At 45.8% G+C, this 27931-nt stretch overlaps 2 protein-coding genes across 8 annotated transcripts in view; one reads left to right on the forward strand and one right to left on the reverse strand.

Moving 5' to 3' along the window:
- Positions 1-25: 25 nt before the first annotated feature.
- MLST8 (MTOR associated protein, LST8 homolog) lies at positions 26-13623 on the reverse strand. 4 transcript variants are annotated; one of them, XM_029576270.1, is made up of 9 exons: positions 13476-13623; positions 10836-10973; positions 8655-8706; positions 5147-5309; positions 4994-5069; positions 1756-1908; positions 1140-1264; positions 395-558; positions 26-305 (listed from the first exon to the last, which is right to left on the reverse strand). In XM_029576270.1, exons 2-9 carry the CDS (start codon positions 10962-10964, stop codon positions 187-189), a joined length of 981 nt encoding a protein of 326 aa, XP_029432130.1. In that variant the 5' UTR covers positions 10965-10973; positions 13476-13623; the 3' UTR covers positions 26-186. The 4 variants fall into 4 exon arrangements, with proteins under 4 accessions (XP_029432130.1, XP_029432132.1, XP_029432133.1 ...); XM_029576272.1 differs by lacking the exon at positions 13476-13623 and adding an exon at positions 13294-13428; XM_029576273.1 differs by lacking the exons at positions 10836-10973; positions 13476-13623 and adding an exon at positions 9156-9545.
- A 99-nt stretch (positions 13624-13722) lies between these two features.
- Positions 13723-27931, forward strand: part of LOC115075664 (hexosaminidase D-like) — a 60455-nt gene continuing 46246 nt past the window's right edge. Inside the window, exons 1-2 of one of the 4 annotated variants that reach the window (XM_029576255.1) lie at positions 22413-22484; positions 23935-23987. The gene's annotated coding sequence lies outside the window, so the exon portion shown is untranslated. Of the gene's footprint in view, positions 13754-22374; positions 22518-23934; positions 23988-27931 lie in introns of those variants that run through there. The other 3 variants (XM_029576256.1, XM_029576253.1, XM_029576254.1) reach the window with 3 other exon arrangements.

A 27931-nucleotide genomic window follows, 5' to 3' on the forward strand; every position in this document is an offset into this window, starting at 1 on the left:
TAAAACAATCACTTGTGCAAATCAGCAGTGGCCTCCTTTTTCTCCTTTATAGAAAATAGTCAAGGTATGTGATAAGCTACTGAAGAGGAAATGCATTACATACACCAGTTCTGCGAGGTCAGGCCACAGTGGTAGAAACAGAATGAGGGTCCTCCTGAAGATGCAGGAATGTCCCAGGAAACGTCCTTACCCCAGCACGCTGTCATTAAATGCCAGGCACACCACTGCTTTCTGGTGCCCGCTGTACTCACGCTTAATCTCCCCCGTCTCCACACACCAGAGGCGGGCCAGGTTATCCGAGGAAGCTAGGAATAAAGAGAGGGAGAATCGAGGGTGAGAAAAGGAGCCTCTCCCGGCTGGATAAAATCCTGCTTTCACATGCCTGGCTCCTCACCAGTGACGATGTACTGCGAGTCCCCAGAGAAGGCACAGTCCCACATCCAGCCACGAGACGTCTCCCCTGGATTGCTACTCTTGATGCTTAACTCCGTCATGAGAGAAAAGTTTGAGGTCCTCCAGATTTTACATGTCTGGTCCGCAGAACAGGTAGCTAAAAGCCTTAAACAAAAGAATGCAAAGCTATCAGTGCTGGGATAAGTCTTGTTAGGAGCACTGGACAAAGTTTGATTCACAAAATTAAACTTCCTTATATAACAATATATGAGCGTATAAAGGGGGCATCTGGTAAAATCAGTCTCTTTGTAACAGTGAAACCCTGATATTATGATTATGCTTTCTCAGTTACGGAAGAATCACTATGACTGTAGAAAACAAAGCTGCATAATTCTAGAGCATGTACTGGTGCCATGAGAAGAAAGGGAATTCGTAATTAGACTAACTTTATGCATTTCTTGAATTAATACTCTTCCTTGGGTATTAGACTATAAGCCTTTGGCAACAGGGAAATGCCTGAATGTAATGCACTTTGAAGTGAATACAAATCAAAAAATGAAATCCCCTTCATGCTCTCTTAAGCTCATTGAGATGGGGGTTAGGCCAATATATTTCTTTGGTTTTTGTTGGAAATAAAGGTTATCATGGGAAGTGCACTGCATCCAGGAGTTTCCAGGATTCTGGCACTGGCTTTTTAGCTTCCTGTAATCACCACTGCTGTTCTGTTCCCCTGGGCGTTTACTCACGTGGAGTCAGGACTGAATTTGCACTGAAGTGCATAGCGTTTGTGAGCTGGGATCTTGGTTTTGGGGATCAGCTGTGTGACTTCCTCCCCGATTCCTCCTGTCAAGTTCCACACGTAACAATTCCCCTGAAAAATGTCAGTGTTAAATTTCAACACCATTTCCTCACCCTCAATGCTTAGCAGGGCTGAATTTTCAGGATGATGCAAAGTAATAATAGGAACTACCCCCCTCTGTAAACTGCACGAGATTTCAAAATGTATATGCAGCAATCTGTAGTATAGCAATGTTAATTGTAATTAGGCAATACACCTCATCCTGTGTAATTAAAAGTATTAGTGCTGTCAATATTTGTGAAATCCCTTAAATTACTGCCCTGCAATGCTCCCGAGAGCAGATCTTGCACAATTAGAAAGGAATTCCTCACTTTCCGTGACCTGATTAGTGCAGATGATGCGTATCAGGTGCTGTGGCCCACACAATTACTCCTCAACACTTGGGGACTAGTGCAGGGGATCTGCAGACAGGTGCCAGCCGAGCAGCTTCAGCTGGGAGCACGACTGAACGTCATGAAGCGTTCTGAGAACAGGCTTATGAGCCACTACACACTGCCACGCACCAAGCTATTCACAGCCGCCATGTAGCTGGCATCAGGGTCAATGTGAACAGAATTGACAGAGACTTCAGGCTGAGGAATCAACTGCTCATTATGGTCTGTTTTCAAGTCCCAGATGTGAATTGCTCCACTCTGATCTCCTACTATGAGCTCTGCCTGTGAGGGGAGAGAGAGCAAGAGAGACAACAGACCATAAAAACAAGGGAACAAACTTCACTTATCAGTAACATTTAATCTATAATTGGTAAGCAGAAACCGTGGCGCTGTAGAATCCTAAGAAGCATCACGATACAAGGATTATAAAGCGACTAGCGAAACAGATTCTGTGTTCCTGGCCACTCTCTGCCTTGCATCGGGGAAACTCTTACTGCAGTGTTATAGTTATACACCAAAGTGGCCTCCAGCAAACTCATAAACACAAAATTCAATAAATAAATATGCCCAAGACCTGCAATTGCAAATGTACTGCATGCCCTCTCACCAGGAACGTGCTGACAGGAGCACGGCGACAGCACGCAGTCCAGTGCTCTTAAAGTTTGTGGGGACGGGGACTCCTCTCTCTAGTGAGTGTGAAGAGGGGTTTGTTTTTTTTAGTCCCAGTTCTAGATTATTGATGAATTTCTTATGTATTTTATTGCTGTATTCTTTATATGGATGTGCTTTAATTGTTGTTTTGCTTGATGTAAACCTCCTTAGGTTAAACTTGTTTTAAGGAAGGTGATATAAAATTATAACAAAAAAAATGCAATCAAATTAAGTCCCGACCTAAACAATTAAAGCACATAAGCCACCTTCGTAACCAACGAATCCCTTGACCTACACAGATTGCACAGGTGAGGAAGCCATACGGAGCTGCCTCGCTATCTGAAGAAATTATTGCATAAAACCAGGGTGAAGGAGTCCCCGAAAGTGGCGCTACAGCTCAATCCCTCTCACCCCATCAGATCCATGAGGCAACAGCTTCTCCAGTGCCAGGGCAGCACCCACAATTCACGGAAAGGTCAGAAGAAATCAAAGCCAAGAATGTTTGGCAGGGATACAAAAGGCCCTGTGTGAGATGAGGCCTCTGGAACAAGACGTTATTATTGTCCCAGTGTTATCCGACCCGAAGCGAAACTTCCGACTCCATCTCAGCTCAGAGCTTGGATTTCCAGCACAGCAGAAAAAGGAAATGACTGGTGCCTGCATCTCAGAGGGGCATCTACCCTTAGCGAGGGTCGTGGTTCCTCTCTATTGTAATATCAAACTGCAGCACAGGCCCAGTATCCCCTCACCCACCTCTCTCCCCCATCCCCCAAACTGCAGCACAGGCCCAGTATCCCCTCACCCACATCCCCCAAACTGCAGCACAGGCCCAGTATCCCCTCACCCACATCCCCCAAACTGCTGCACAGGCCCAGTATCCCCTCACCCACCTCTCTCCCCCATCCCCCAAACTGCAGCACAGGCCCAGTATCCCCTCACCCACATCCCCCAAACTGCAGCACAGGCCCAGTATCCCCTCACCCACATCCCCCAAACTGCTGCACAGGCCCAATATCCCCTCACCCACATCCCCCAAACTGCTGCACAGGCCCAGTATCCCCTCACCCACATCCCCCAAACTGCAGCACAGGCCCAGTATCTCCTCACCCCCATCCCCCAAACTGCAGCACAGGCCCAGTATCCCCTCACCCACATCCCCCAAACTACAGCTCAGGCCCAGTATCCCCTCACCCACATCCCCCAAACTGCAGCACAGGCCCAGTATCCCCTCACCCACATCCCCCAAACTGCAGCACAGGCCCAGTATCCCCTCACCCACATCCCCCAAACTGCAGCACAGGCCCAGTATCCCCTCACCCACATCCCCCAAACTGCTGCACAGGCCCAGTATCCCCTCACCCCCATCCCCCAAACTGCAGCACAGGCCCAGTATCCCCTCACCCACATCCCCCAAACTACAGCTCAGGCCCAGTATCCCCTCACCCACATCCCCCAAACTGCAGCTCAGGCCCAGTATCCCCTCACCCACATCCCCCAAACTGCTGCACAGGCCCAGTATCCCCTCACCCACATCCCCCAAACTGCTGCACAGGCCAAGTATCCCCTCACCCCCATCCCCCAAACTACAGCACAGGCCCAGTATCCCCTCACCCCCATCCCCCAAACTACAGCTCAGGCCCAGTATCCCCTCACCCATCTCTCCCCCCCTCCCTGATGGGCTTGATATCATCTCATCCCCATATGTATCACGGGCCAGGCTATCGCCTCACACGTCAGCCTTTTCCTGTTGACACTACATTCAAAATGTAGTATTAGTGTAGAAACTACTGCTGTATTATAAAAGAAGGGTGGATAGGATTAGCAGAGCCTGCGTGTTGTCTCTCACCTTTCAGTAACAAGGAATGGTGGGTGTCACTGGCCTGCCTGCTTGCATGGAATCGGTATTGGTAGGAGTGTGATTTATACAAGCTTTAATTATGCATTTTTTTGGTCTATAAATAAAGGATGAAGATTTCTTATTGTTACAGAATTCTATCAGGAAGATCCGAGCTTACATCTTTCAGCTCTGGCACAGGGAGAGACACGAGAATGCTTGCACCATTGATGAGGAAGCAAGCACCAGGGTCTTGACTTGCACCTGGCTGGGTATCTCCCACCCTCCTTTCCCAGTGCCATACCACAGCCCAGGCCGATCTGACCCACAACAGAGCATAAATCCTTTTCATATCCACCTCTCGCTCCTTTTTATTCCAGCAATCCTTCTGACACTCGCCCCGACTTGCAGAAACCTTCCTTCTCATTAACGGCTTCAACCGTCAACCTCAAGCGTTGCACACATTCTTATCTAATGTTCAATGTACTTATTAACTTTTATTAAGTTAATGTTCTGTTTCAATCTCTGTTCTAATGTTATGAATTCAAATGTAACTGGTTCGTTGTAATGTAAACCGGAGTGAAGGCATTGTCAGCTGTACCTCGGTATATAAACAAATGCTAAATAAAAATAAAAAATAAACAATCACACCCTACAGCACAGCTGTCCCAACTCAAAGCACTGCTGCTGCCAGCTGACAGTGCATAGCACTGCTATCCCACCTCATGCTGCCGCCCCTGGAACAAGCTGGTTCACAGCACTGCTGAGGCATCCCACAGCGTAGCCTATGCTCCGTTTCCTTGCATCCCCCACCCAGTCAAACACTGCCACAGAACATAATGTGAGTTTGACAGATGTGCTGCTCGGCACACTTGCTGTTACCTGGTTGGGATGTAAGCAGACACAATTAATGGGGGCATTAACTTGAAAGATCCTCTGGCACTGGAGGTTGCGTGACCTGGTAAAAGAGCAGAGTGGCATTAGTGCAGCCAGGGCTGAGCACAGGGAGGGAAGCCAGGGCTGTGGGCAGCTTACCTCAGGTCCCATATCCTTGCCATACAGTCCTCTCCTCCCGTGTACATCCAGCGCCCGTCTTCATGGAAGCCGACTGACGTGATGTTCTTGCTCACGCCGTCATAGTTAATGACAGGATTGGGGTTATTAGAGTTCAGATCATACATGCGAATGTGCTGATAACCTGCAGGAGGCAGAGAAGGGCAGGGCTCGATCAGTAATCTGACCGAGACTAGCTACAGTGGGTTTACATCCCATAATGTGTCTGTCTCCCCAAAAAACCTAATGGCACAAAACACTCCAGGCAGGACTGCAAACAGTGACCAAGTTTCCTAACAGAAGATGAACAAGGGAATAATGTGGACACAAAGCAGGCGAGTCAGGGAATGCAGCAGAGTACAATTGTCACACCCTGAAGCGACTGTGGCTTTCCTAGAGTCTATGAAACAGGAGGAGGATCAAACCAAATACAGCCCCCGAAACCAAAGGTTGGCAGCTGCAACGCATCCTGGGTCCTCATGAAGGTCATGTCAGCCGGCATCCTGCCTTCCAGTGGCAGGCAGCGGGTGCTCAGGGACTGAGGCCTGGTCCAACCCATCTGCATGCTCTGAACCTGACCTTTGTGTTAAATAGCCTGGGCATGCTGCTTCCCTACATAATGTACTGCAGCAATGTGTGCCACACGTTGACTTGGCGTGGTGTGAAGTATTTCCTATCGTTTTCAATCTTCCACCTTATAGACAGCCTGTGAATACAAAATATTGAAAGCTAGAGCACAGACTATGCAGAACGCATCAGCTTTCTCATTCCTCCATGCGCGAGCTTCATTATCCCTGTCCAGACTTACAAAGTCACTCGGCTGAGCTTGCAGCTCTATAGAAAAGGTGGGGAAACCACACTGAGCAGGTCAATACAATCTAAGAGCAAGCAGCCTGCCCACAGTGCCTCTCCGAGCTGCTTATTCACCCCAGCCACATCACACGCATGAGCGCTATCACACACAAACATTTATTACGGGCAGACAAACTGCCAATGTCTTAGTAAGTTGCAGGAGAAACTGCTGGTATGCCAGGCTGGCACGTGTCCAACACTTCGTACAATCTTTATTCTCCATCCTTGACTAACAGAGACAACAGTATCCCCAGGACACTGACCGCACACATCCCCTTACATACACTATTCAGTCCTCTACCCCTGCACTGCTGTTGTAAGCTAACTTCAATCCTTTAGCACAGAGACCTTGCCAGTGGAGCCTCCTCTGTCACACACACGGGTACCATCATTACAGCACTAGCCTCCATACCCATACAGAGGAGCTTACATCTCACACCTTCTACACCACAGCCAGACAAGACTGACAAAGTGCATTCCAGCCTAGGCAGCTCCGCACACCTCCCCCGGTCACTGCTCTGAACAAGGAGGCGCATCAGTACTCATGGAGCTATCCGGAGGCCAAGGACTTAGTGCTGCTACTCTCTCCCAGCACAGGATGCTTCTTACCTGTGATCAGGTAGCACAAACAGCCCTAGACACGAGCATCGAATGCTCATGCTCACTGACTGATCAAGAAGTAAATGTTATAGCCAGGACCAGCAGCTCTGCCACAAACCTCATCTGCTGCCCACCTATATTCCAAGACCATTGCTGGGATGAGAAGAACCACAGCATTACCAGTGATGACTTCTCCTTACAACTCCAACAAGCCCGGCATGCCTCATCTCCTATCTTTCTGTGGGAGAAGGGTAGGGGTCCACCTACAATGTTGATGAGTCTATTGCATGTGCCGTGAGAGGGCGTCCCCATCCACTAATGAGCGTCACATTGTTTTGGATGTTTTTAAACTGATCCAGATCCTGTGAGATGCCCACTCCTGGTCCAGGGATAGGAACAGGGCTGCTTTTACCTATGGGCAAAAGGGACAGCTTCCCCTGCCCTGAATAACAGGAGGCACAAAAAAAAGCAGAGCAGAGCAGAGCTATTCTACCCAGTAACGCAGGCTCTCCCCTCTCCATCTTATTATACAGGGAACAAGAGGGCAGAGCAGAGAAGAGCTATTCTACCCAGTAACGCAGGCTCTCCCCTCTCCATCTTATTATACAGGGAACAAGAGGGCAGAGCAGAGAAGAGCTATTCTACCCAGTAACGCAGGCTCTCCCCTCTCCATCTTATTATACAGGGAACAAGAGGGCAGAGCAGAGCAGAGCTATTCTACCCGCTAATGCAGACTCTACCCTCCCCATCTTATTATACAGGGAACAAGAGAGAAGAGCAGAGCAGAGCAGAGCTATTCTACCCAGTAACGCAGGCTCTCCCCTCCCCATCTTATTATACAGGGAACAAGAGGGCAGAGCAGAGCTATTCTACCCAGTAACGCAGGCTCTCCCCTCTCCATCTTATTATACAGGGAACAAGAGGGCAGAGCAGAGCAGAGCTATTCTACCCGCTAATACAGACTCTACCCTCCCCATCTTATTATACAGGGAACAAGAGGGCAGAGCAGAGCAGAGCTATTCTACCCAGTAACGCAGGCTCTCCCCTCCCAATCTTATTATACAGGGAACAAGAGGGCAGAGCAGAGCAGAGCTATTCTACCCGCTAATGCAGACTCTCCCCTCCCAATCTTATTATACAGGGAACAAGAGGGCAGAGCAGAGCAGAGCTATTCTACCCACTAATGCAGACTCTCCCCTCCCCTCCCCATCTTATTATACAGGGAACAAGAGAGCAGAGCAAAGAAGAGCTATCTTGCTCCATAATCCAACCCCTCCCTTCTGTTCTAGAGAACAAGGAACGAGTTAGAGGAATCTGCAGCAGCGAGGGGGGAGCTACCTTAGCAGCTCAGGGAGCTCAGCGATGGGGTTTTTCAGCAGCTTCTCTGCCTGCGGAGGAGACCGGGTGTTGGACTGTTCTCCGCTTGCCATCGAGGTGCTGGGGGTGCAGGGAAGAACAGCGTGTGTGAGTTCGGGTTTGCGTCGGGCATTGGTAGAACGAGCCTCACGGGCGACGGGGTCGAGTGCTGAGGCTTTCCGCGACAGAGAGGCACGTGCACCGTGGAGGAGTCTCTGCTTCTGGTAGGGGACTTCTCACGCTTTTATTTAGCTTATGCGCAAAGCTTGTTTAGCAGAACAAGCAGCGGGGGATGCTGCCTCTCGACCCGTTGAGAAGCTCTTCAGGCCTTCGATGATTTTAGGTGCCGGATGTTGACCCGATCCGGGCCTAAATTTGCTGAAGGTGCAGGCGGGCTTTGGTTAGCTGTGTGGTAGGCTGCGGCAGTGGTCTTTTCTTGCGTGCATTCTCGCTGTGTGGCGCTTTCACGCGCAGGAATCTGTGTTGCTGCTCTTACAACTTATTCTGAAATCACTTTCTTATGCGTTGTCCGTATACAGCCCACGTGGCGAATTGCTGTGTTTTGTCTCATACAGTAACAAAGGGTATAAGAAAATGCTTGGAAGGAGTTGGAAGTCACAGGTCCAACTGTGCACAGAGAATCCCAAGCTCCACACCAGTTTCACAGCCTGAACCCACTCACCTGCAGCAGCAATCATACTGCGATCTGGGGTGATCTCCAGGGCATTCACCTGCTGCAAGCAACCGTCAAGGCAGAACAACCACCAAAAGCTTAAAGTGCAGGCTCTGTACCATTTACCGATTTTTGGCGCTGAGTAATGCCAGGCTGCATGTGCTACCTTTGCCTGTTAATTCCAAGTGCAGATAGCAGCAAGACAAGCTTCCTGCCATCAGTGCACCCTAAACCTGCCTTACCAGCAGCACACAGCAGCTCACTGACAGCTCCCACGAGGGGCGATCGCGATTCAGAATCAGTGCACTGGGAAATGGCCCAGAACTAACCGCTCAGTTCCCAGAGTTCTGGCAGCCATATCAGCCCTGAACAAAACTGGATTTCTTGCAAGCTTTGATACTATGATGTGGCTGCAAATGAGCTTTCTGACAGCACACAGCTCCCTTCTTCAGTTACAAAACTGCTTTCTAACAATAATCTTTAAACACACCCAGTCACAGGAAAGGATACAGAGTCCTGGTGTTGCAAATGAGCTTTCTGACAGCACACAGCCCCCTTCTTCAGTTACAAAACTGCTTTCCAACAATAATCCTTAAACACACTCAGTCACAGGAAAGGATACAGAGTCCTGGTGTTGCAAATGAGCTTTCTGACAGCACACAGCCCCCTTCTTCAGTTACAAAACTGCTTTCTAACAATAATCCTTAAACACACCCAGTCACAGGAAAGGATACAGAGTCCTGGTGTTGCAAATGAGCTTTCTGACAGCACACAGCCCCCTTCTTCAGTTACAAAACTGCTTTCTAACAATAATCCTTAAACACACCCAGTCACAGGAAAGGATACAGAGTCCTGGTGTTGCAAATGAGCTTTCTGACAGCACACAGCTCCCTTCTTCAGTTACAAAACTGCTTTCCAACAATAATCCTTAAACACACTCAGTCACAGGAAAGGATACAGAGTACTGGTGTTGCAAATGAGCTTTCTGACAGCACACAGCTCCCTTCTTCAGTTACAAAACTGCTTTCTAACAATAATCCTTAAACACACCCAGTCACAGGAAAGGATACAGAGTCCTGGTGTTGCAAATGAGCTTTCTGACAGCACACAGCTCCCTTCTTCAGTTACAAAACTGCTTTCCAACAATAATCCTTAAACACACCCAGTCACAGGAAAGGATACAGAGTCCTGGTGTTGCAAATGAGCTTTCTGACAGCACACAGCTCCCTTCTTCAGTTACAAAACTGCTTTCCAACAATAATCCTTAAACACACTCAGTCACAGGAAAGGATACAGAGTCCTGGTGTTGCAAATGAGATTTCTGACAGCACACAGCCCCCTTCTTCAGTTACAAAACTGCTTTCTAACAATAATCTTTAAACACACCCAGTCAAAGGAAAGGATACAGAGTCCTGGTGTTGCAAATGAGCTTTCTGACAGCACACAGCCCCCTTCTTCAGTTACAAAACTGCTTTCTAACAATAATCCTTAAACACACCCAGTCACAGGAAAGGATACAGAGTCCTGGTGTTGCAAATGAGCTTTCTGACAGCACACAGCTCCCTTCTTCAGTTACAAAACTGCTTTCTAACAATAATCCTTAAACACACCCAGTCACAGGAAAGGATACAGAGTCCTGGTGTTGCAAATGAGATTTCTGACAGCACTCAGCTCCCTTCTTCAGTTACAAAACTGCTTTCTAACAATAATCCTTAAACACGCCCAGTCACAGGAAAGGATACAGAGTCCTGGTGTTGCAAATGAGATTTCTGACAGCACTCAGCTCCCTTCTTCAGTTACAAAACTGCTTTCTAACAATAATCCTTAAACACACCCAGTCACAGGAAAGGATACAGAGTCCTGGTGTTGCAAATGAGCTTTCTGACAGCACACAGCTCCCTTCTTCAGTTACAAAACTGCTTTCTAACAATAATCCTTAAACACGCCCAGTCACAGGAAAGGATACAGAGTCCTGGTGTTGCAAATGAGATTTCTGACAGCACTCAGCTCCCTTCTTCAGTTACAAAACTGCTTTCTAACAATAATCCTTAAACACACCCAGTCACAGGAAAGGATACAGAGTCCTGGTGTTGCAAATGAGCTTTCTGACAGCACACAGCTCCCTTCTTCAGTTACAAAACTGCTTTCTAACAATAATCCTTAAAAACACCCAGTCACAGGAAAGGATACAGAGTCCTGGTGTTGCACAGTTCGGGTGCATATTCCACTGTGTGCTTGCCAGAATCGCACTGTATGGTCATAGCCAGCTGTAGCCAGAATAACAGGGTCACTGCCAACCGTGCCTTGGGGTGCATTCATGATTCAAATCTACAAATAAACAAATATCACCATTTCTGGTTATTTTTCGTTCCATAGAGGTCTAGAGATCCCCCCACACACACAAATTTCAGTAACCGACAATGCAGCAGAGAGGAGCATCCTAGCCTAGCAATACAATGTACGAAAGAGTCTCTGGATGCTTCTGTAACAGAAGCATCCGGAGACTTCTGGCCTGCTCACTGCCTGCCTCCCACTGTAGGCTGTACTGGATCAGAACTGCTCTACAATTCCCATTCCCTGAAACTCTTTTCTCAAAGCCAGGCGTGCAGTTGTTAAATTCAGAGAAGTGAGAAGACGTCACATGTTCCAGCAAGCTCCTCCGAGTGCAAAGCACAGATGCCCCCAGTCCTCATCATGCAGGCTATGAGATACTGAAAAGCACCTTGAGCCAGGGCTCTCCACCAGGGCCCTACTCCGATCTGGTTTTCACGATCTCTACAATAAATATTCATCAGATGTATTTGCATACATCTCTAAGAACAAAGGAAGTTTGCAAAGCTCATTTCCCTTAAAACTGAATCTTTTTGCAGTTCACAGGACCTAGAGACAAATAGGCAAGGACATGGCTCCTGCTGGCTCTTGATGAGGACATTAAGCCAGGGTCATTGACTGATTACTACAGCCACTTTGGTTCCTGAAAGCATGGATGATAAAAATACAGAAACCAGGGGAAACAATGGAGGCTGAAAGTAATGGGGCACTGATGAAAGCAGGACGCAGGCCACAGATGATAATTCCATGGAAAGAATGGGAAAACTCAATTCTGATTTCCAGGGAGATGCACGGGTACCGAACATGCAGCGTCCCAAGCTGCACACAAATGCTTTATCCAAAGCTGGACTTGGCCAGATTCCTCATCTTACTTAACCTGTGACAACACAAAAAAGCCAACCTGAGACACTCCACTGCCCGTGCCGCTCCCAAGAACCGAACGTGCGGACTCTGCTAACAGCACATACAGGCCGATACAGTACAGTGCGCTCCGGTGCAGCGCAGTGTTAACCCGCGATTGGACGTGCGTTTTCGACACGCTAGCCAGTAAGGGGTCGAAAACGGGCGTCCAACTCCCCCAAACCGAATAACGTCCGCAACATGCAAATGCATGCTGATGGCCCTATTAGTTATTCCCACGCAAATCAGAAAGGAAAATGTGCAGCCAAGCCGCTCATTTTACTTTCAGAAATTAGCGCCAACCCAAAGGTAGGCGCTAATTTCTCCAAACACTGGGAAAGTGCACAGAAAAGCAGTAAAAACTGCTTTTCTGTGCACCCTCTGACTTAATATCATGGCGATATTAAGTCGGAGGTCCCGAAAGTTACAAAAAGTTTTAAAAAAAAAAAATTGAAGTCAGCCCGCAGGTTGAAAACCAGACGCTCAATTTTGCAGGCGTCTGGTTTCCAAATCCGTGGCTGTCAGCGGGTTTAAGAACGGACGCTGGCAAAATTGAGCGTCGGCTGTCAAACCCGCTGACAGCCGCCGCTCCTGTCCGAAAAGAGGCGCTAGGGACGCCCGCTCTCCCACGGACTTTACTGTATCGGCCTGTTACTGAGGTAAAAGATGGCACCAGAGGTTAAAAATGCAAATTATGTGGCCTCAGAAACTGCAGTGCAAACTCACAGTCCCGAGATGTTCACTGCTACATTTCTGAGCCATCAAGCTTACATTAGGCCTGGGATTGTCAAGAGACGGTGCACAGAGTACATAGCACAAAGCATCCATGAGTTCTCTCAGGTTTGGGGTGGATCTTTATACTTGTAACTCGTAATATTCTCTATTATTTTTAACCAACCTTGCAAATTATTTATTTTTTCTAAATGCAGCCATTTATATTTAGGAAAAAGTCCCCTGCAGCACAGCACACGTCAGAACACAGAAGGTGCACAGCACATGCTAGAAAGGCAATAACAGAGAAGCTTTACCCGGCCTTTCCTTATCATTCTCCCCCAGACAAGACTCCAAGCTGTGTGTGGATCACTAGCTCAAGATCAGCTCTGTTCTTTGGGTTTTGTTTCCTCTCATTCCAGGGAGAAGTGTATGTGAACAGGACACACACTGCTCACATCTTCACTCTACTGAAAAATACAGCTAAGCAGCCACCGAGCAAAAGTCCTTCTCCTATGTTATTCTGCTCAAAGACAGGACGACTCCAAGAGCCGCAGAATAACTGCAGCAGCCCTTCCTACTAACTACAAGCCACAAGCAGGCCGAGATCTGCGCTTAGACGTGTTTAGTAAGCCTGCAGGACTACACACAGCAGAGGCAAAAGAGCATTCCTGCAGCAAATAAGTGCTCAGCAAGATCAGCCCACCCCGAGTCACACGCTCTACCGCACGCAGCCCCACAATCTCAGGGTGACAGGAAATCAAAAGTGCCCAGGTATCCCTGCAGGTACTTGTGACCCGGCTTGGCCACCGTTGGAGAGAGGATACTGGGCTTGATGGACCCTCGGACTGACCCAGTATGGCCAAGCTTATTTCCTTTCCTCCTCACCTGTCTCCTCGCTTATCCTCTCGGACAGCGCTCGGCGATGACGTCACACCGTCGCCGCACAACTCAAGAATCCAGTTATCCGGCGCGGAAGTCGAGGCCGCGCTGTAGCGTAAAGTGCGTTTCAAGCCTCACTCTGGCACACAACTGAAGTACTTCCGGCTCCTGTTCCCTGAGCTAGAGTGAGGCTTGAAACACAAGCTGTGGTGTGTGTGCCTGTTACCTGGAGACGGTGCTGAGCCGGAAGTCACGGGCGACTTCCTGTATAGCTGCAAGTGCAGGTGCGGCTTTAATTATTCTTTGCGCTATAGAATTGTTGCGGTTCTGGGGTTTTCGCTCGGGTTTCAGCGCTCTCTGGGAGTTTTGTTCACATAGAACAAGTTAGCGAAGTGCACGTTTCTGGTGCAAGACAAGGAAGGGGCCAGTCCGCGTCTCCTTGTTTCCGCCTCCTGCTGGACAGATCTGGTTTAAATTTGACAGAAATGGTCGGCACCTTACTGTGAAACTGTTCTATCAAATCTGAGCCAAATCCGTCCAGGGATTTACCCTGAAGCGTTTATATGGACAGACATGGTAAGACTGATCATTTTTACCCCTATAAACTCAGGCTTGCCTGACTTGCCTGTGTCTTCGGGGCCTCGGCCAGGTGGATACCCCACTTGCAACTGCTTTTCACCTGCACAAACTCTGGTATCAGCAAGAGCCCATGTTGCAATTTGGCACCCAGTAAATGGAAGGAAGCTATACAGAGATGAATTTGCACAAGAGTCTTTGCAAATGCCCGACAGACGGCACTCAAAGGAGAGGCTCAGCAGGGACTTGTGCGGACCCTCCTGCTGTATCTTTTCTGGCCTATAAATGGTTGCTCAGAAATCAGGCTCACACACTCTGGTGGCCTCATTTAGTAAAACCTGAGCGCAACATCGGGAGCAGGGCTGGATTTAAGATTATGGAGCCCATAGGAATGGAAGGGTTTCACCCCCGAAAATAAAAAACCAGCAGGGGGGAGTTACGGATTTTTGGTGCCTTCCGAATTTGGCACTCTAGGCACTTGCCTCTTCCTAAATCCGGCTTTGATCGGAGAACTCCTAAGCCCCTCTGGGGGAGTTTTGCCAACTGGCTGACGTTATTGCGGGTCCTCTATAAGAAGAGACCTGTCAAGGGGCGGTCAGATCTGGGGGAGCCTGGTGTTTTCCTATTCTTACCAGGGAAGAACTATAGTCATTCATTTTTTTTCCAGCTACTCCATGGTACAACAAAGTATCTGGTCAGATCTTGAAAAACAAGATTATGATTAAGCTGAATGTGTCTGTGGTTATGGAGCCTTGTGGTTTGAGACCTGTGGAAAAATGCAACTGACTGATGAGCCAACATATTGTATCATCATGCTGCTACATAGAATTTTCTTATTAAAAACAAAGCTACAGTGCCTAGAATGCTATTGGATAGAGCATAAGAAATCCTTAGTCACTGCCTTGTCACATGGCTTCGCTGACTTCAGATTATCAGATACTGTCACTCCAATGTCCCCCTCCCAGTCTGCATATATCGGACTTTGCCCCTTGTGCTCCCAAATCACATACAGCTCGTTTGGATTATTGCATCACAAATGCATGACTGTACTTTTTGGCATTGAATCCTAGCTGTCAAACCTTCAACTTCGATTGCTTCTTATTCACTCTACTCCAGGATTGTCCACTCTGCTGCAGATCTTGATGTCATCTGCAAAAAAGATAAAGCTTATCTTCTAACTCCTCTGCAATATTGCTCATAAAGTACTTGAACATAAAAGGTCCCAAAATTGACCCCTGAATTGCTCCATTTATCACAGTTCTCTCTTCAGAGTAGGTTCCATTTAACATTACATGCTGTTGTCTGTCCTTTAACAAATTTGTAGTTCATTCCACCACCTTGGGGTCCACTTCCAGGGTTCCCATTTTATTCATGAGCCTTCTGTACGGGGCTGTATCAAAAGCTTCGCTGAACCCCAAGTAAACCACACTGAGTGCTCTTCCATAATCTAATTCTCTTTTGTGAAGCAGGACCTCAACCACCTTTTCCCAATCTTGCGGCACCATTATCATCTCTAAGTATCTATTGAGCACGTCTTGTGGTAAACCTGCCAGCACCTCTTAGCTCTGGGATGCAAAGCTAAATTTGTGGATAAACAGCAAGTGGAACAGTAGAGTGGAGTTTGTGGGGGTGAGTGGAACTGGGCTAGGGTGCGACCTATGAGGGACTGAGTATGTACATTCACTGTTCTTCCTCCTTTTCCCAGGGATTCTTCATCCCCAGGCCTCCCCAGTCCTTAACTTCCAGCCATTCTTCACCCTGTAATGCTCATAAGCACTGGGGGTTGAATGCTTTTGAGGGCTGCAAATGGAGGGTCAGTGAGGTGAGGAGAATAGGGCTCTTTTTGTCTACCCTCTTCTCTGCCCTGGTTCTCCAGCCCCCATGATTCCTTCACTGGTCCTCATCTTCCCTCAGTGATCCTAGAGCTCCCAAGTCTCACCCCCAATCCCTGATGGTTCTTGAGCCCCACTGCCCCCAGTTATCACTAATTCCCCGTGCCTCTCCAGTATCTCTTCCTATTTGACCAGTAAAGTACAGGCCTTCTCTTTTGAGCTGGAGTCAGCTGGCTTGGAGGGTGGGGCACATTAACATGTACCACCTGCTCTTCTCAGACAGGGTGGTACAGGGGGAGGGTTTGAAATTAGAAGTGTATCTTTGCCTTCTCCAGGGAGGAGCACCAGGGGCTGTATTCACTCATTCCCTCCCTTCCTCACCACACCCCCATATCCCTTTCCCTCACCTCATTCACTTTTTCCCTGCCTCCTCCAATCGCCTCATTCACAGACTGCCCCCACGTGTATCTCATTCATACCACGTCCCTCCTATCCCCTAACTCGTACCCCAGTGTTCATGCCCTTATTGCTCTCTGCCCCCCAATAATCCACAGTCCCCTCCCTCACTTGCTCTCCCCTCCCTTTGATCTTCTCACTCACTTCCCCTTTTTCACATTTCCTTAGTCACTTTCTTGCTTTTCTCTCACCATCATTCTGCTCTCCTTTTGATCTGTGCCTTCCTCTACCATCCCCTCACTCTCTTCCCCCTCCTCTAGTCTCACCAGCAGCAGAGGCAGGGGGGAAGCCAGGTGCATACCTTGTGTCTCTGACTTTGGCCATATCTCTCAGGGCTTGCTTGGCTATACCAGGAAATTGCACAACAGGCAAAGCCACATGACTGCTCCATCTCCGGGTAAGCAGCTCCAACACACTCTGCTTTGCTGCTTCTACTGTCTAGGAGACAAGAAATGACAAGCCAGCGCCACCTCGGCTCCATTTGTGCAGTGGAGCCAGAACTGAATTACACTGCTGGCTCTGCTCTGCCTCCTTGGGGCCCAGAAAAGAAGGTATCAGAATGCCATTCTGGGTTATTCCAGCAAAAATTAAGCCCTGGGTAACAGAGACAAAAAGGCATTGAATTAGCACAAGTTAGGTCTTAATTTGTGGGGGAAACGCAGTTGGGGGCCCTTCTTTTCAGATTTAGGAGGCAGAGCAGCAGGGGTTGCTCTGCCGCAGCCCCTCCCCTCCCCTCCCCTCCAGGCAGCCTACAGGAAAGAGAGGGAGGGGGTGAGCCTGAAGCACAGAGAGAAGAGAGCAGCCCCCACCCGATCAGAAGGGGAAGGGGCAGTTCTGAGGCAGGCGCTGCGGAGCAGAGAACGAGCACAATAAAAGTTTGAATTCGCACAGGTTTGAAAGTTGTGAGCAGATGACTGGCACTGCTGCCCCTAACTTTCTAACTTGTGCTAATTCAGTCACTTTTTGTGGCCACTACCGAGGGCTTAATTTCTGGCAGAACAACCCTGAACCCCGTTCTGCCACCTTTTTTCTGGGACCTGAGAAAGCGGAGCCGGCAGTGTTTGTCAGTTCTGGCTCCCCTGTGGAAACGGAACAGGCCAAGTAGTTGCATGGATCACTTGTGGGCCCATAAGAACATAAGAAATTGCCATGCTGGGTCAGACCAAGGGTCCATCAAGCCCAGCATCCTGTTTCCAACAGAGGCCAAACCAGGCCACAAGAACCTGGCAATTACCCAAACACTAAGAAGATCCCATGCTACTGATGCAATTAATAGCAGTGGCTATTCCCTCAGTATAATTGATTAATAGCAGTTAATGGACTTCTCCTCCAAGAACTTATCCAAACCTTTTTTGAACCCAGCTACACTAACTGCACTAACCACATCCTCTGGCAACAAATTCCAGAGTTTAATTGTGCGTTGAGTAAAAAAGAACTTTCTCCGATTAGTTTTAAATTGCCACCCCAGCACTCTCTTCTGTAAATGGGGTTGTGTTTATCCCAAACTCTTGCCAGCCAGCAACGCTCCTCCTCCAAAGTCGTCTTTAGTGAACACCAAACTGAGGATTTTCTTCACATTTCTGCTATGAATGAATGCTCTTTCCCCATGTCTTTCAATCTTCTAATAAATATTACCACAGGCCACCTGAGAGAGGTTTCTTTCACCTCGCTCTACCTTTTTGGTGATCCTTTCTTCCACTTGAGCTTTCCTATTCCACTTTCTTTCCTCATCTCTTTCAGTTTCACCAGAGAGTCTTCCCCGTCTTCCTCTTTTTGAGTTCCTTTGCACTTTTTGAGTGCTGATCCTTGTTTTTGCCTTTGTTGCTTCAGCCACCTTTTTGGTAAACCAGATGAGTTTCCTTTCCCTGACCTAAAGATTTGTTGACTTTATTATAGCTCTATTTTTTTTTTATTTGATCCATTGTTCTTTCCCTTCAAGGTATGTCCCATTTTACCAAAATGTGTATTTTTGAAATCCAGGACTTAGAACTTCGTGTCTCTTTTCTCTGGTGCATTTGTGAGTCCCAGGTCCAGTCTCCTGAATTCTGTCACCAGTTGAAGGGCATCTTCCAGCCTCTCATCTTCTTACAGACACTCCAATCCTTCACCAGTACATTAAAATCTCTGAAGATCTCTCACAGATACTCCGCTTGTCTCTGAAAAATTGTTTGTGGTATCCATTAAGAAATTATCTTGTAAAAAATAACGTTTCTGACTGGTATACATTTTGTCAGCCATCTGTCACTGATGACATTTTGCTTGCACAAAGCAGATATTGGTCTAGTGCACTACATATTACACTGACTACGAAAAATGTATCTGCTATGTTTGATCAGTTATACAGATGCCTTAGGGAGATGCAACTGAAGATTTTTCATACGGCACATTTTGACAGGGTGCTTTTGTGTCATACAGGAATAGTAGATTCAGATATTTGTGACAAATGTAAATTCGAAAAGGGAACCTATTTGCACAATGTAATATTCTGTGACGACAGTACTGAACTATACTGGAAACATGTCATTTCCACTGTTAATGAGGTATCAAATTAAACTTGATATTACTAACCCTGAAATGTTACTGTTAGGTCCATCAGGTATAGATGCAGATACTATGAAAGTTAATACATCCTTGGTTCCAATACAATGAATCAAAGAAGAAGGTCTTACTAAGATTATGTGGCTACAATTGATGGTAGAAATTCTTGAAGTTGAAAAATACCCCTTAGGATATGTATTGCTGTGCATTTGTTTAAAATATTTACACAAATGGAAAGGGTTTTTGAAAATATTATCAACTACAACACTGAAATCTTTGGCTTGGTTACATGAGAAACATGGATGGAAACGCGCTTAGCTTAGAACAAAATGAAGGAGGTTATGGTGGGTGAATGGGGATTGGGGCAGGAAATGGTTCACGATTATCGATTAGTTGTGTGTCCGCCTTGACAGTGCATATTTTCCAATGATTGTGGTATATATTGTTTTTATATTGTGATGTAATGGAGGATGTTATATCTGCTGTTCTGGGTTGAATATGAAACTGTTTCCTGTGTCAGTAAAAAGTGTTTACACAAAAACTCTCTGAAGTGTACAGCTCTCTCTTCCTTGCAGCTTTTGGATGTCTCTGGGTGTACATGGAAGTGCCCTCGCCCACAATGCCAGACCTCCTGCATTTCAGTTGCTTGGATATTGTGTTTGGACATAAGAGAAACTCCTTCCCTTTTTCGATCATCTCTACCCTTGCTCATCAGCTTAGAGCCTGGTGTGGCCAATTCCCATTCGGGAGACTCACTGAAACACGTCCTGCAATTGTAGCAATGTCCAAGTCTGCCGCTACCATTACAGCCTGCAGATCCGGAACTTCTGCTTGTAGCTTTCCAGCTTTTCTCAGCTCTTGCTCTCGTTTCTGCCCTTTTGCTCAAGAGCAGACTGAACAGCTTATTTATTTAGTTAATTTCTCCACCTATTTCCTATATTTTTATTTGTCGGGGTGACATACCAGTTTCATCGACTTCCTTTTTCCTCTAAACTGGATGGGCCATATGGTCTTTTTTCTGCCGTCATGTTTCTATTAAAACATATATGATCTGAGTTTCTCACCTGCCACAGACAGACATCTTTACTGTATAGTCTTTTACTGTTCCCTTCATGGCCACAGCCTCCAATATATCAAAAACCTTTTATACACCCGTTTCCTAATGTATTATATCCGTTGTAGTTCTTGTTTTCTTCCTGGAAAACCTGGCCTATAAATAACAGACTATTCAGCATTACCTTAAGAACATAAGAAATTGCCATACTGGGTTAGGCTGAGGGTCCATCAAGCCCAGCATCCTGTTTCCAACAGAGGCCAAACCAGGCCACAAGTACCTGGCAAGTACCCAAAAACTAAGTATATCCTATGCTACTGATGTCAGTAATAGAAGTGGCTATTCCCTAAGTAACTTGATTAATAGAAGTTTATGGACTTCTCTTCTAGGGATGTATCCAAACTTTTTTTAAACCCAGCTACATTAACTTCCCTAACCACATCCTCTGGCAACAAATTGTAGAGCTTAATTGTGCGTTCAGTGAGAGAATTTTTTCCAATTTGTTTTAAATGTGCTACTTTCTAACTTCGTGGAGTGCCCCCCTAGTCCTTTTATTATCTGAAAGAGTAAATAACTGATTCACAATTACCAGTTCTAGTCCCCTCATGATTTTGTAGACCTTTATCAGATTCTTTCTCAGCCATCTCTTCTCCAAGCTGAATAACCCTAATCTCTTTAGTCTTTCTTCATAGGGAAACCGTTCCATGTCCTTTATCATTTTGGTAGTCCTTCTCTGAACTTTCTCCAGTGCAACTATATCTTTCTTGAGATGCGGTGATCAGAATTGTACACAGTATTCAAGGTGCGGTCTCACTATAGAGCTATACAGAGGCATTATGATATCCACAGTTTTATTTGCCATTCCCTTCCTAATAATTCCTAACATTGTTTGCTTTTTTGACTGCCGCAGCACACTGAGCCGATGATTTCAATGTATTATCCACTATAACTCCTAGATCTCTTTCCTGGGTGGTAGCTCCTAATATGGAACCTAACATCGTGTAACTACAGCAAGGGTTATTTTTCCCTATATGCATCACCTTGTATGTCCACATTAAATTTTATTTGCCATATGGACCCTCAATCTTCCAGTCTTACGAGGTCCTCCTGCAATTTATCACAATCTGCTTGTGATTTAACTACTCAGAATAATTTTGTATCATCTGCAAATTTGATCACCTCACTTGTTGTACCCCTTTCCAGATTATTTATAAATATATTAAAAAGCACCGGTCCAAGTACAGATCCCTGAGGCACTCCACTGTTTGCTGTTTTCCACTGAGAAAATTGACCATTTAATCCTACTCTCTGTTTCCTGTCTTTTAACCAACTTGCAAACCTCAAAAGGACATCGCATCCTATCCCATGACTTTTTAGTTTTCTTAAAAACCTCTCATGATTGAAATCCAACAAAACTAAAGCATAATGTCCTAGAAATGTCCTCTGCAGATGAGGCCATTGTGAAAGACAATCCCTACCTCTCTTTTTTTTTTTTTTTTTTTTAATTAAGAGTTGTACAGGTACGTACCCTCCTTTGCTTAAAACAACCCACTTTCTGTTGTCAGCAGCTTGTTGTAAAGTTTTTCTCCTATCAGAACATGTCTTTAACTAGATGCTCGGCAAGGCTCAGGTGTTTGGTAACTAATGCAATCTGTCACCAAGAGACCTCTCTTCCTCCAGCTCCAGGTAATTGCTTTGTTGTGAATACAGCTCTTAAGTCTTGGCTGTTTACCTTCTTGAGCCATTTTAGGTTGGAAAGTTCTTAATGAAGAAGGTCAGCATCAGTGCATAGACACAGTCAGGTTTGTTTCTCGTTTTATTTTGAGTGCTGTTCTAGGCAAGGACTTCGCAGTTCAGCAAGATAAAAAGGGAAAGGCAGGATGGACATCCTGAAGGCCAGACATGCACCCTATGTGTCCAGCTCAGTTTCTGGGGCCTTGCTGTGATAGTTTGTGTTCTGACTGAGGGGGTGCATATGCACAATAGCATCTGCTAGTGAATTCCGCAGTGAGAAGCTGGTGGCATGCACCATGTGCAACTGGCACACCTGGGCTTATTCGCTCAGCACTCGGACTCTTGTGCTCTGCCTAGAGTGAGGAACATGTGTGAGGGGAGGTTCTGTGCAGACCATGTTTAATGCCATTCGCAAAGTGCTAAGGATAACTCTGGGTCCTACATTAGCAGCACTTCGACTTGCATCCCCGAGCACGAGTTCAGAAATGCTTCTACAAGGAAGAAATTGTACAGTAACTTGACCTTTATTTGAGAAACCCTTCCCCAAGAAGAATTTGTTTAACGAACTCGTCCCTGCAGTTTAGCGCTGATTTCGAGCGGCACGGCGGTCTTTTAAAGGGGCGGACTGCGCCGCGGTCCCTTTAAGGGGCGTGTCCTCGCCCAATGCCGCAGCTCCTTAGATGGGCGCCCCCCGCGCTGCGGCCCCTTTAAGGGGCGTGGCGCTACTTCCGCCTTGCAGCTCGTGTCTGGCGGTGCTTCTGCGGCGCGGGCGCAGGGGCAAGGTCTGCCTGCCGCCGATCAGGATGCCCGCAGTGCAGTGACCTGGTGAGGACGTGGTCTCCAGCTAGGGCTGCTCTCGTAGGTCTTGGGTTTTGCCAGATTGCATGCGTGGTTTTTATTTTCCCCATTGATTTCCCTTAACAAAATCAGGCTTGCATTTTTCAGTGCAGCTGACCCTGTCTGTAGCAGGGGCTCGCTCAGTTTTATGCTCCAGGTACTGCAGGGGGTGACTTCTGTATTTGCGCTTCTATTCTCAAGCCTCTCTCAGTGGAGAAAGGTAATTAATGGAGTGCACCAAGGATCTGTGCTGAGATCGGTGCTCTTTAATTTATTTATAAATGATCTGGAAAAAGGAGTGACGAGTAACCTGATCAGATCTGTAGATGACACAAAATTATTCCAAGTTATTAAATCACAAGCAGATTTGAAAAATTGCAGATGTACCACATGAGACTGGGCATCCAAATAGCAGATGAGATTTAACATGGGTAAATGCCATGTGAAGCATATAGGGACGAATAATCCCAGCTTTCCTTTTTTTTCCTTTCCCTGCTAGAGCAGACTTCCCTTATGGGAAGTATGGGACTTCCCTTGCACAGCTGATGGAGTCAGAAGTCACACCTCTTTTATGACCTCACTCAGGGCTATAAGGGAGGTGTTATACTGGGCAGTTGCTAGTAGTCCTTGTCTCTGGCATCTGCAGACACTGAGAACTGGTAACTCAGCTCCCAGAGCCTGGGTGTGGCCCCGGCCTGGTGGAGCCTTCATTGCCCCTGGGACAACAGCCCTTAGGGGTTGATTTTTCCCAGTGAGAGCAAATCTCCCTGGTGAGTCCCTTGTGGGTAATCCCAGAACCCTAAAGGGTCTATGGATTTCTGAGGGAAGGGTTCCCTAGTTTGCCTGGTGAACTAGAGAGGGCGGCAAAATAAGGGGATCTTGCCATCTGGCAGTATTTGAATTGTTCTTCCCCCTCTGCCATGCTAGCACCTTTCCAAGACTGAAAGCAGTACAGAGGACAGGCACTCAGCTGGCAATGCCATTACTTCCCCTCAGGCAAGCGCAGAACCAAAATCTTCCCCAGAATTCTGTACTTAGGCTGCATTCCCTGCAGCCACCCACCGGTTTCCTTTTCCAAACGCTGTGCAGGCCTGCTTCTGTGCTGCCATGCCCCTCTGACCACTGAACAGCCCCGACACTTCTGTTTTTTATTTTTATTTTTTAAGTTTATTACTGCCAGTAGGAAATGCATCAAATATGTAAAGAAAAAGCCATAAACAGGAGATTCTGAGGGATGAAGGGGGAAAGGGAAGGATAACTGGGATCAGCTTCCCTGGAGGATAAGCCTAGGTTATATTTTCCTGTTCAGCCTACCAGGCTGCTTGCTTACCATCTGCTGGAGACAGAATACTGGCAGGCTGCTGTCAGCACGGATGTATAGAAGGGGTGACATCAGCGAGTCTGATCTTTCTCTCTCCATTTTCTGGTTGGCATGCAGAGCCCGTCCGTCTGGGACTGGTCTGACTATATTCAAGGAAAGGAAATCATCAGGTAAGAAACAATTTCACCTTTGCACTAGCAGTAATACTTTGTTTTATCTGATATGGTTTTATCAGAGGTAGACCTTGTCAGATGAATCTGATCAATTTCTTTGATTGGATGACCAGAAAGTTGGATCGAGGAGAGTGCTAGATGCAGTGTAGTTGGATTTCAGGAAGGCCTGTGACATGGTTTTGCATAGGTGACTTGTAAATAAATTGAACACCCTAGGTATAGGCCCTAGAGTGATTGACTGGGTTAGAAACTGATTAAGTGGGAGGCGACAGAGGTAGTGGTAAGTGGAATTCACTCTGTGGTGTGCCTCAGGAAGTCATATCTTGACCAGTTCTTTATAACATTTTTGTGAGTGTCATTGCAGAAGGATTGTCTGGAAAAGTTTGTCTTTTTGATGATAATACCAATGTCTGCAACAGGATAGATGGCCAGGAAGGTGCAGAAAATTTAAAGAGGGATCTAGAGTCTGGCATCTAAGCTTTAATGCTAAAAAATGTAGCGTTATACATCTAGGATGCAAAAATCCAAGGGATAGAGCGTTCATGGAGGATATTTACAGACTTGATATAAGAATTGCCATACTGGGTCAGACTGAGAGTTCATCAAGCCCAGTGTCTTGGCTCCAATAATAGCAGCATCCCAAACATTAAATGCATGCTACTAATGCCCAGGGATGTCTGGTTAACAACAGTTTTATGGATTTCTCCAAAAATTTGTCCAAACCTTTTTTAAACCCAGCTATGCTAGCTGCTTTTATCACATCCTCTAGCAATGAATTCTAGAGTTTAATTGTGTATTGAGTGAAAAAGAATTTTCTCTGATTTAAATGTGTTACTAACTTCATAGAATGTCCCAAATTTGTATTATTTGAAAGAGTAAATAACCGATTCACATCTACCCATTCTATTCCACTCATGATTTTATAAACCTCTATCATATCCCCTCTCAGCTGTCTCTTCTCCAACCTGATCAGCCCTAACCTCTTTAGTCTTCCTTAGCAGAAGATCCGTTCCATCCCCTTTAGCATTTTATTTGCTTTTCTCTGTACCTTTTCCAGTTCAGCTATATCTTTTTTTGAGACTTGGCAACCAGAATTGCACACAGTAGTCTAGGTGTGGTCTCACATGGAGTGACACAGTTTACATTTTGTTGAATTTATGAATTGCCAAACACAAAGTTGGCCTAGGAGATTTACAAGAATTACAAGCATAAAGCAAACATAAAACCAATAGAAGTGACAATATAAAATCATAATACAACACAGAAAAAAGTGTGATAAAATTAAAAATAAGCAAATCTAAACAAAAGTTTTAGGAGAGTTCTGAAATTATTTATAGAATCGGACTGCCGCATTTCAAGAGGGAGTGGGTTCCAAAATTCAGGGCCTGCCACGAGAAGGAACATTCACGAGTAATGTGAAGGCATGCAGTTTTGGGTGAGGGACCTTCAAGGAGGCTACGCTGTGAGGAGCGGAGAGAACATGCTGGCTGGTAAAAATGAAGCAGAGAATTTTCCCCGGGGCAAGAGTCATCATTAATAAGTTTATGCAATGTCCTGCCAAGTTTATACCTCCAGGAATGGCTGGCTAGTGCAGATTTAATCAGAGTGGGTGTAATGTGCTCAGATTGCTTTCTTCCTGAGAGCAGCTGAGTTAATGAGTAACTGAATGGGACCCAAGGTGCAGAGAGTGTTACAGTAATCAATGATGGGAAAGATACAGGCCTGAAATACTGTGCGGGATTCAAATGGAAAAAGTTTTGTAAGACCAGCAAGCAGACGAAATCTGAAGAAAACTTGTCTTATCACATGTTTAACTTGAGGCTTGAATGAAAGAGTGCTGCCTAAGACAACTCCTAGACTTTTAGCTTGCTTACTTATTGTAAAACGAGAGGAGTTGATGCATATGGTCGATTCAGAAATTAGAGAGTAGGGACTAGATAGAGCAAGACATTCCGTTTTTGACATATTCAGTGTTAATCTGTTGTGTTCCCACCATTATGACATCCATCATTTTATTTTCCATTCTTTTCCTAATAATTCCTTACATTCTATTTTTTTTTTTTACCACTGCTGCACACTGCGTCAAGGATTTCAAAGTATTCTCCACAATAATACCCAGGTCCTTTTCCTGGGTAGTAACTCCTAATATGGAACCTAACATCATGTAACCACAGTGAGGGTTACTTTTCCCTCTGATGTGGTGTGCATCACTTTGCTTTTGTCCATAATAAATATCATCTCCTATTTGGATCCCCAATCTCACGGTCTCGCAAGGTCTTCCTGCAATTTATCATAATCCGCTTATGATTTTCCTACTCGGAATAATTTTGTGTCACCTGCAAATTTGATCACCTCCCTCATTCCCTTTTCCAGATCATTTATAAATATATTGAAAAGCACCGGTCCAAGTACAGATCCCTGAGGCTTTCCACTGAGAAAATTGACCATTTAATCCTACTCTCTGTTTCCTGTCTTTTAACCAGTTTGTAATCCACGAAAGGACATCGCCTCCTATCCCATGACTTTTTATTTTTCTCAAATGCCTTCTGAAAATCAAAATACTCTATATCACCATTATATACATGTTTATTAATCCCTTCAAAAAATGTAGCAGATTGGTACAAAGCAAGACTTTCATTGTGCAAATCCATGTTGGCTATGTCCTATTAAACTCATGCCTTTCTATCTTTCCTGGCACTGAAATCAGGCTCACTGGTCTATAGTTTTCTGGATCACCCCAGAGCCCTTTTTAAAGATTGTTGCCAATCTTCAGGTACAATAGACAATTTTAATGATAGGTTACAAATTACAACTAATAGATCTGCAATTCCATTTTTCAGTTCTTTCAGAACTCTAGGGTATAAAACCATTTGGTCCAGGTTATTTGCTATTCTCTAGTTTGTCAATCTGCCCTTATCACATCATCCGGTTTTATCATGATTTGTTTCACTTCTTTTGACTAATCACCAGAAATATTATTTCCAGCACAGGTATCTTCTCAACATCCTCTTCAGTAAACAGTAAAGCTAAGAATTCATTTAGGGGTAATTTTAAAAGAGACGCGCCAATTTTATAACATGTGTGCGTCGTCGCGCACATGTTATAAAATGCAATATCCGCACGCACATGTGCGCCTCCCAGACACTCTATTCACCAAATTAATATCCTTCATTAAAAGTAGCATGGGCAACATTTGAATTAAATTTAGTCATTGAGGGGCCAACATCATTTTAACTAGTGCGATTCTGCCTTGGAAAGAAATTGGGAGTAAAGTCCAGCTTACAAGCTTGGCCTGAAATTTTGTAATCACCAGTCTGTAGTTACAATCATCCCATCGCGTAGGGTCTCCATGAATATTTAGGCCCAAGTATTTAATTTGATCAGGGGCTCCTCTAATCAGAAAGTTGGACCAATGCCCCTTAAGATGGCCAGGATATCCAGTGCCTCACTTTTATCGAGGTTTAATTTAAAACCTGAGAAAACAATGTAAGAGCAGCCAGGAAAGAGACACTGGCACTAGACAGCAAAAAAGAATATCATCTGCAAATAAAATGTAATTGGTTCTTTGTTTACCAAAATTTCTTACGTTTTCAGGTAAACAGTTCAACAGAGAGAATAAATAAGAAGGGAAAAAGAGGGCGGCCCAATAAAGCTTAGCGAGAGAGGGATTAGTGTAGAAGGGCTGGATATATTCCAAAAGCATGAGGACTGCCAAATAAATAGGGCCACGCCACCCGGTCAAAAGCCTTCTCAGCGTCACAACTTACAAGCACCGGAGCTCATGCAGGTTCATAGCTGCATAAACTTTACGAATACTGAGCGAGGAGCTACGCCTATGGGCAAATCCTGCCTGAGCTTTACTAAATAATTTTGGTAGGATGAATTTTAATCTGTTAGCCAGGATTGTTGCGAACAGTTTAATGTCTAAATTTAACAACGAT

The sequence above is a fragment of the Rhinatrema bivittatum genome, chromosome 14 (assembly GCF_901001135.1).
Source record: "Rhinatrema bivittatum chromosome 14, aRhiBiv1.1, whole genome shotgun sequence".
Taxonomy (NCBI): domain Eukaryota; kingdom Metazoa; phylum Chordata; class Amphibia; order Gymnophiona; family Rhinatrematidae; genus Rhinatrema; species Rhinatrema bivittatum.

Coding starts and splice junctions, on each gene's coding strand:
- MLST8 (XM_029576270.1), bottom strand. CDS start 10,964: ATGAATGCACCCCAAGGCACGGTTGGCAGTGACCCTGTTATTCTGGCT. Junction 5,070..5,146: donor GCAAGGATATGGGACCTGAG/GTAAGCTGCCCA, acceptor CTCTTTTACCAG/GTCACGCAACCTCCAGTGCC. Junction 306..394: donor CTCGCAGTACATCGTCACTG/GTGAGGAGCCAG, acceptor CTTTATTCCTAG/CTTCCTCGGATAACCTGGCC.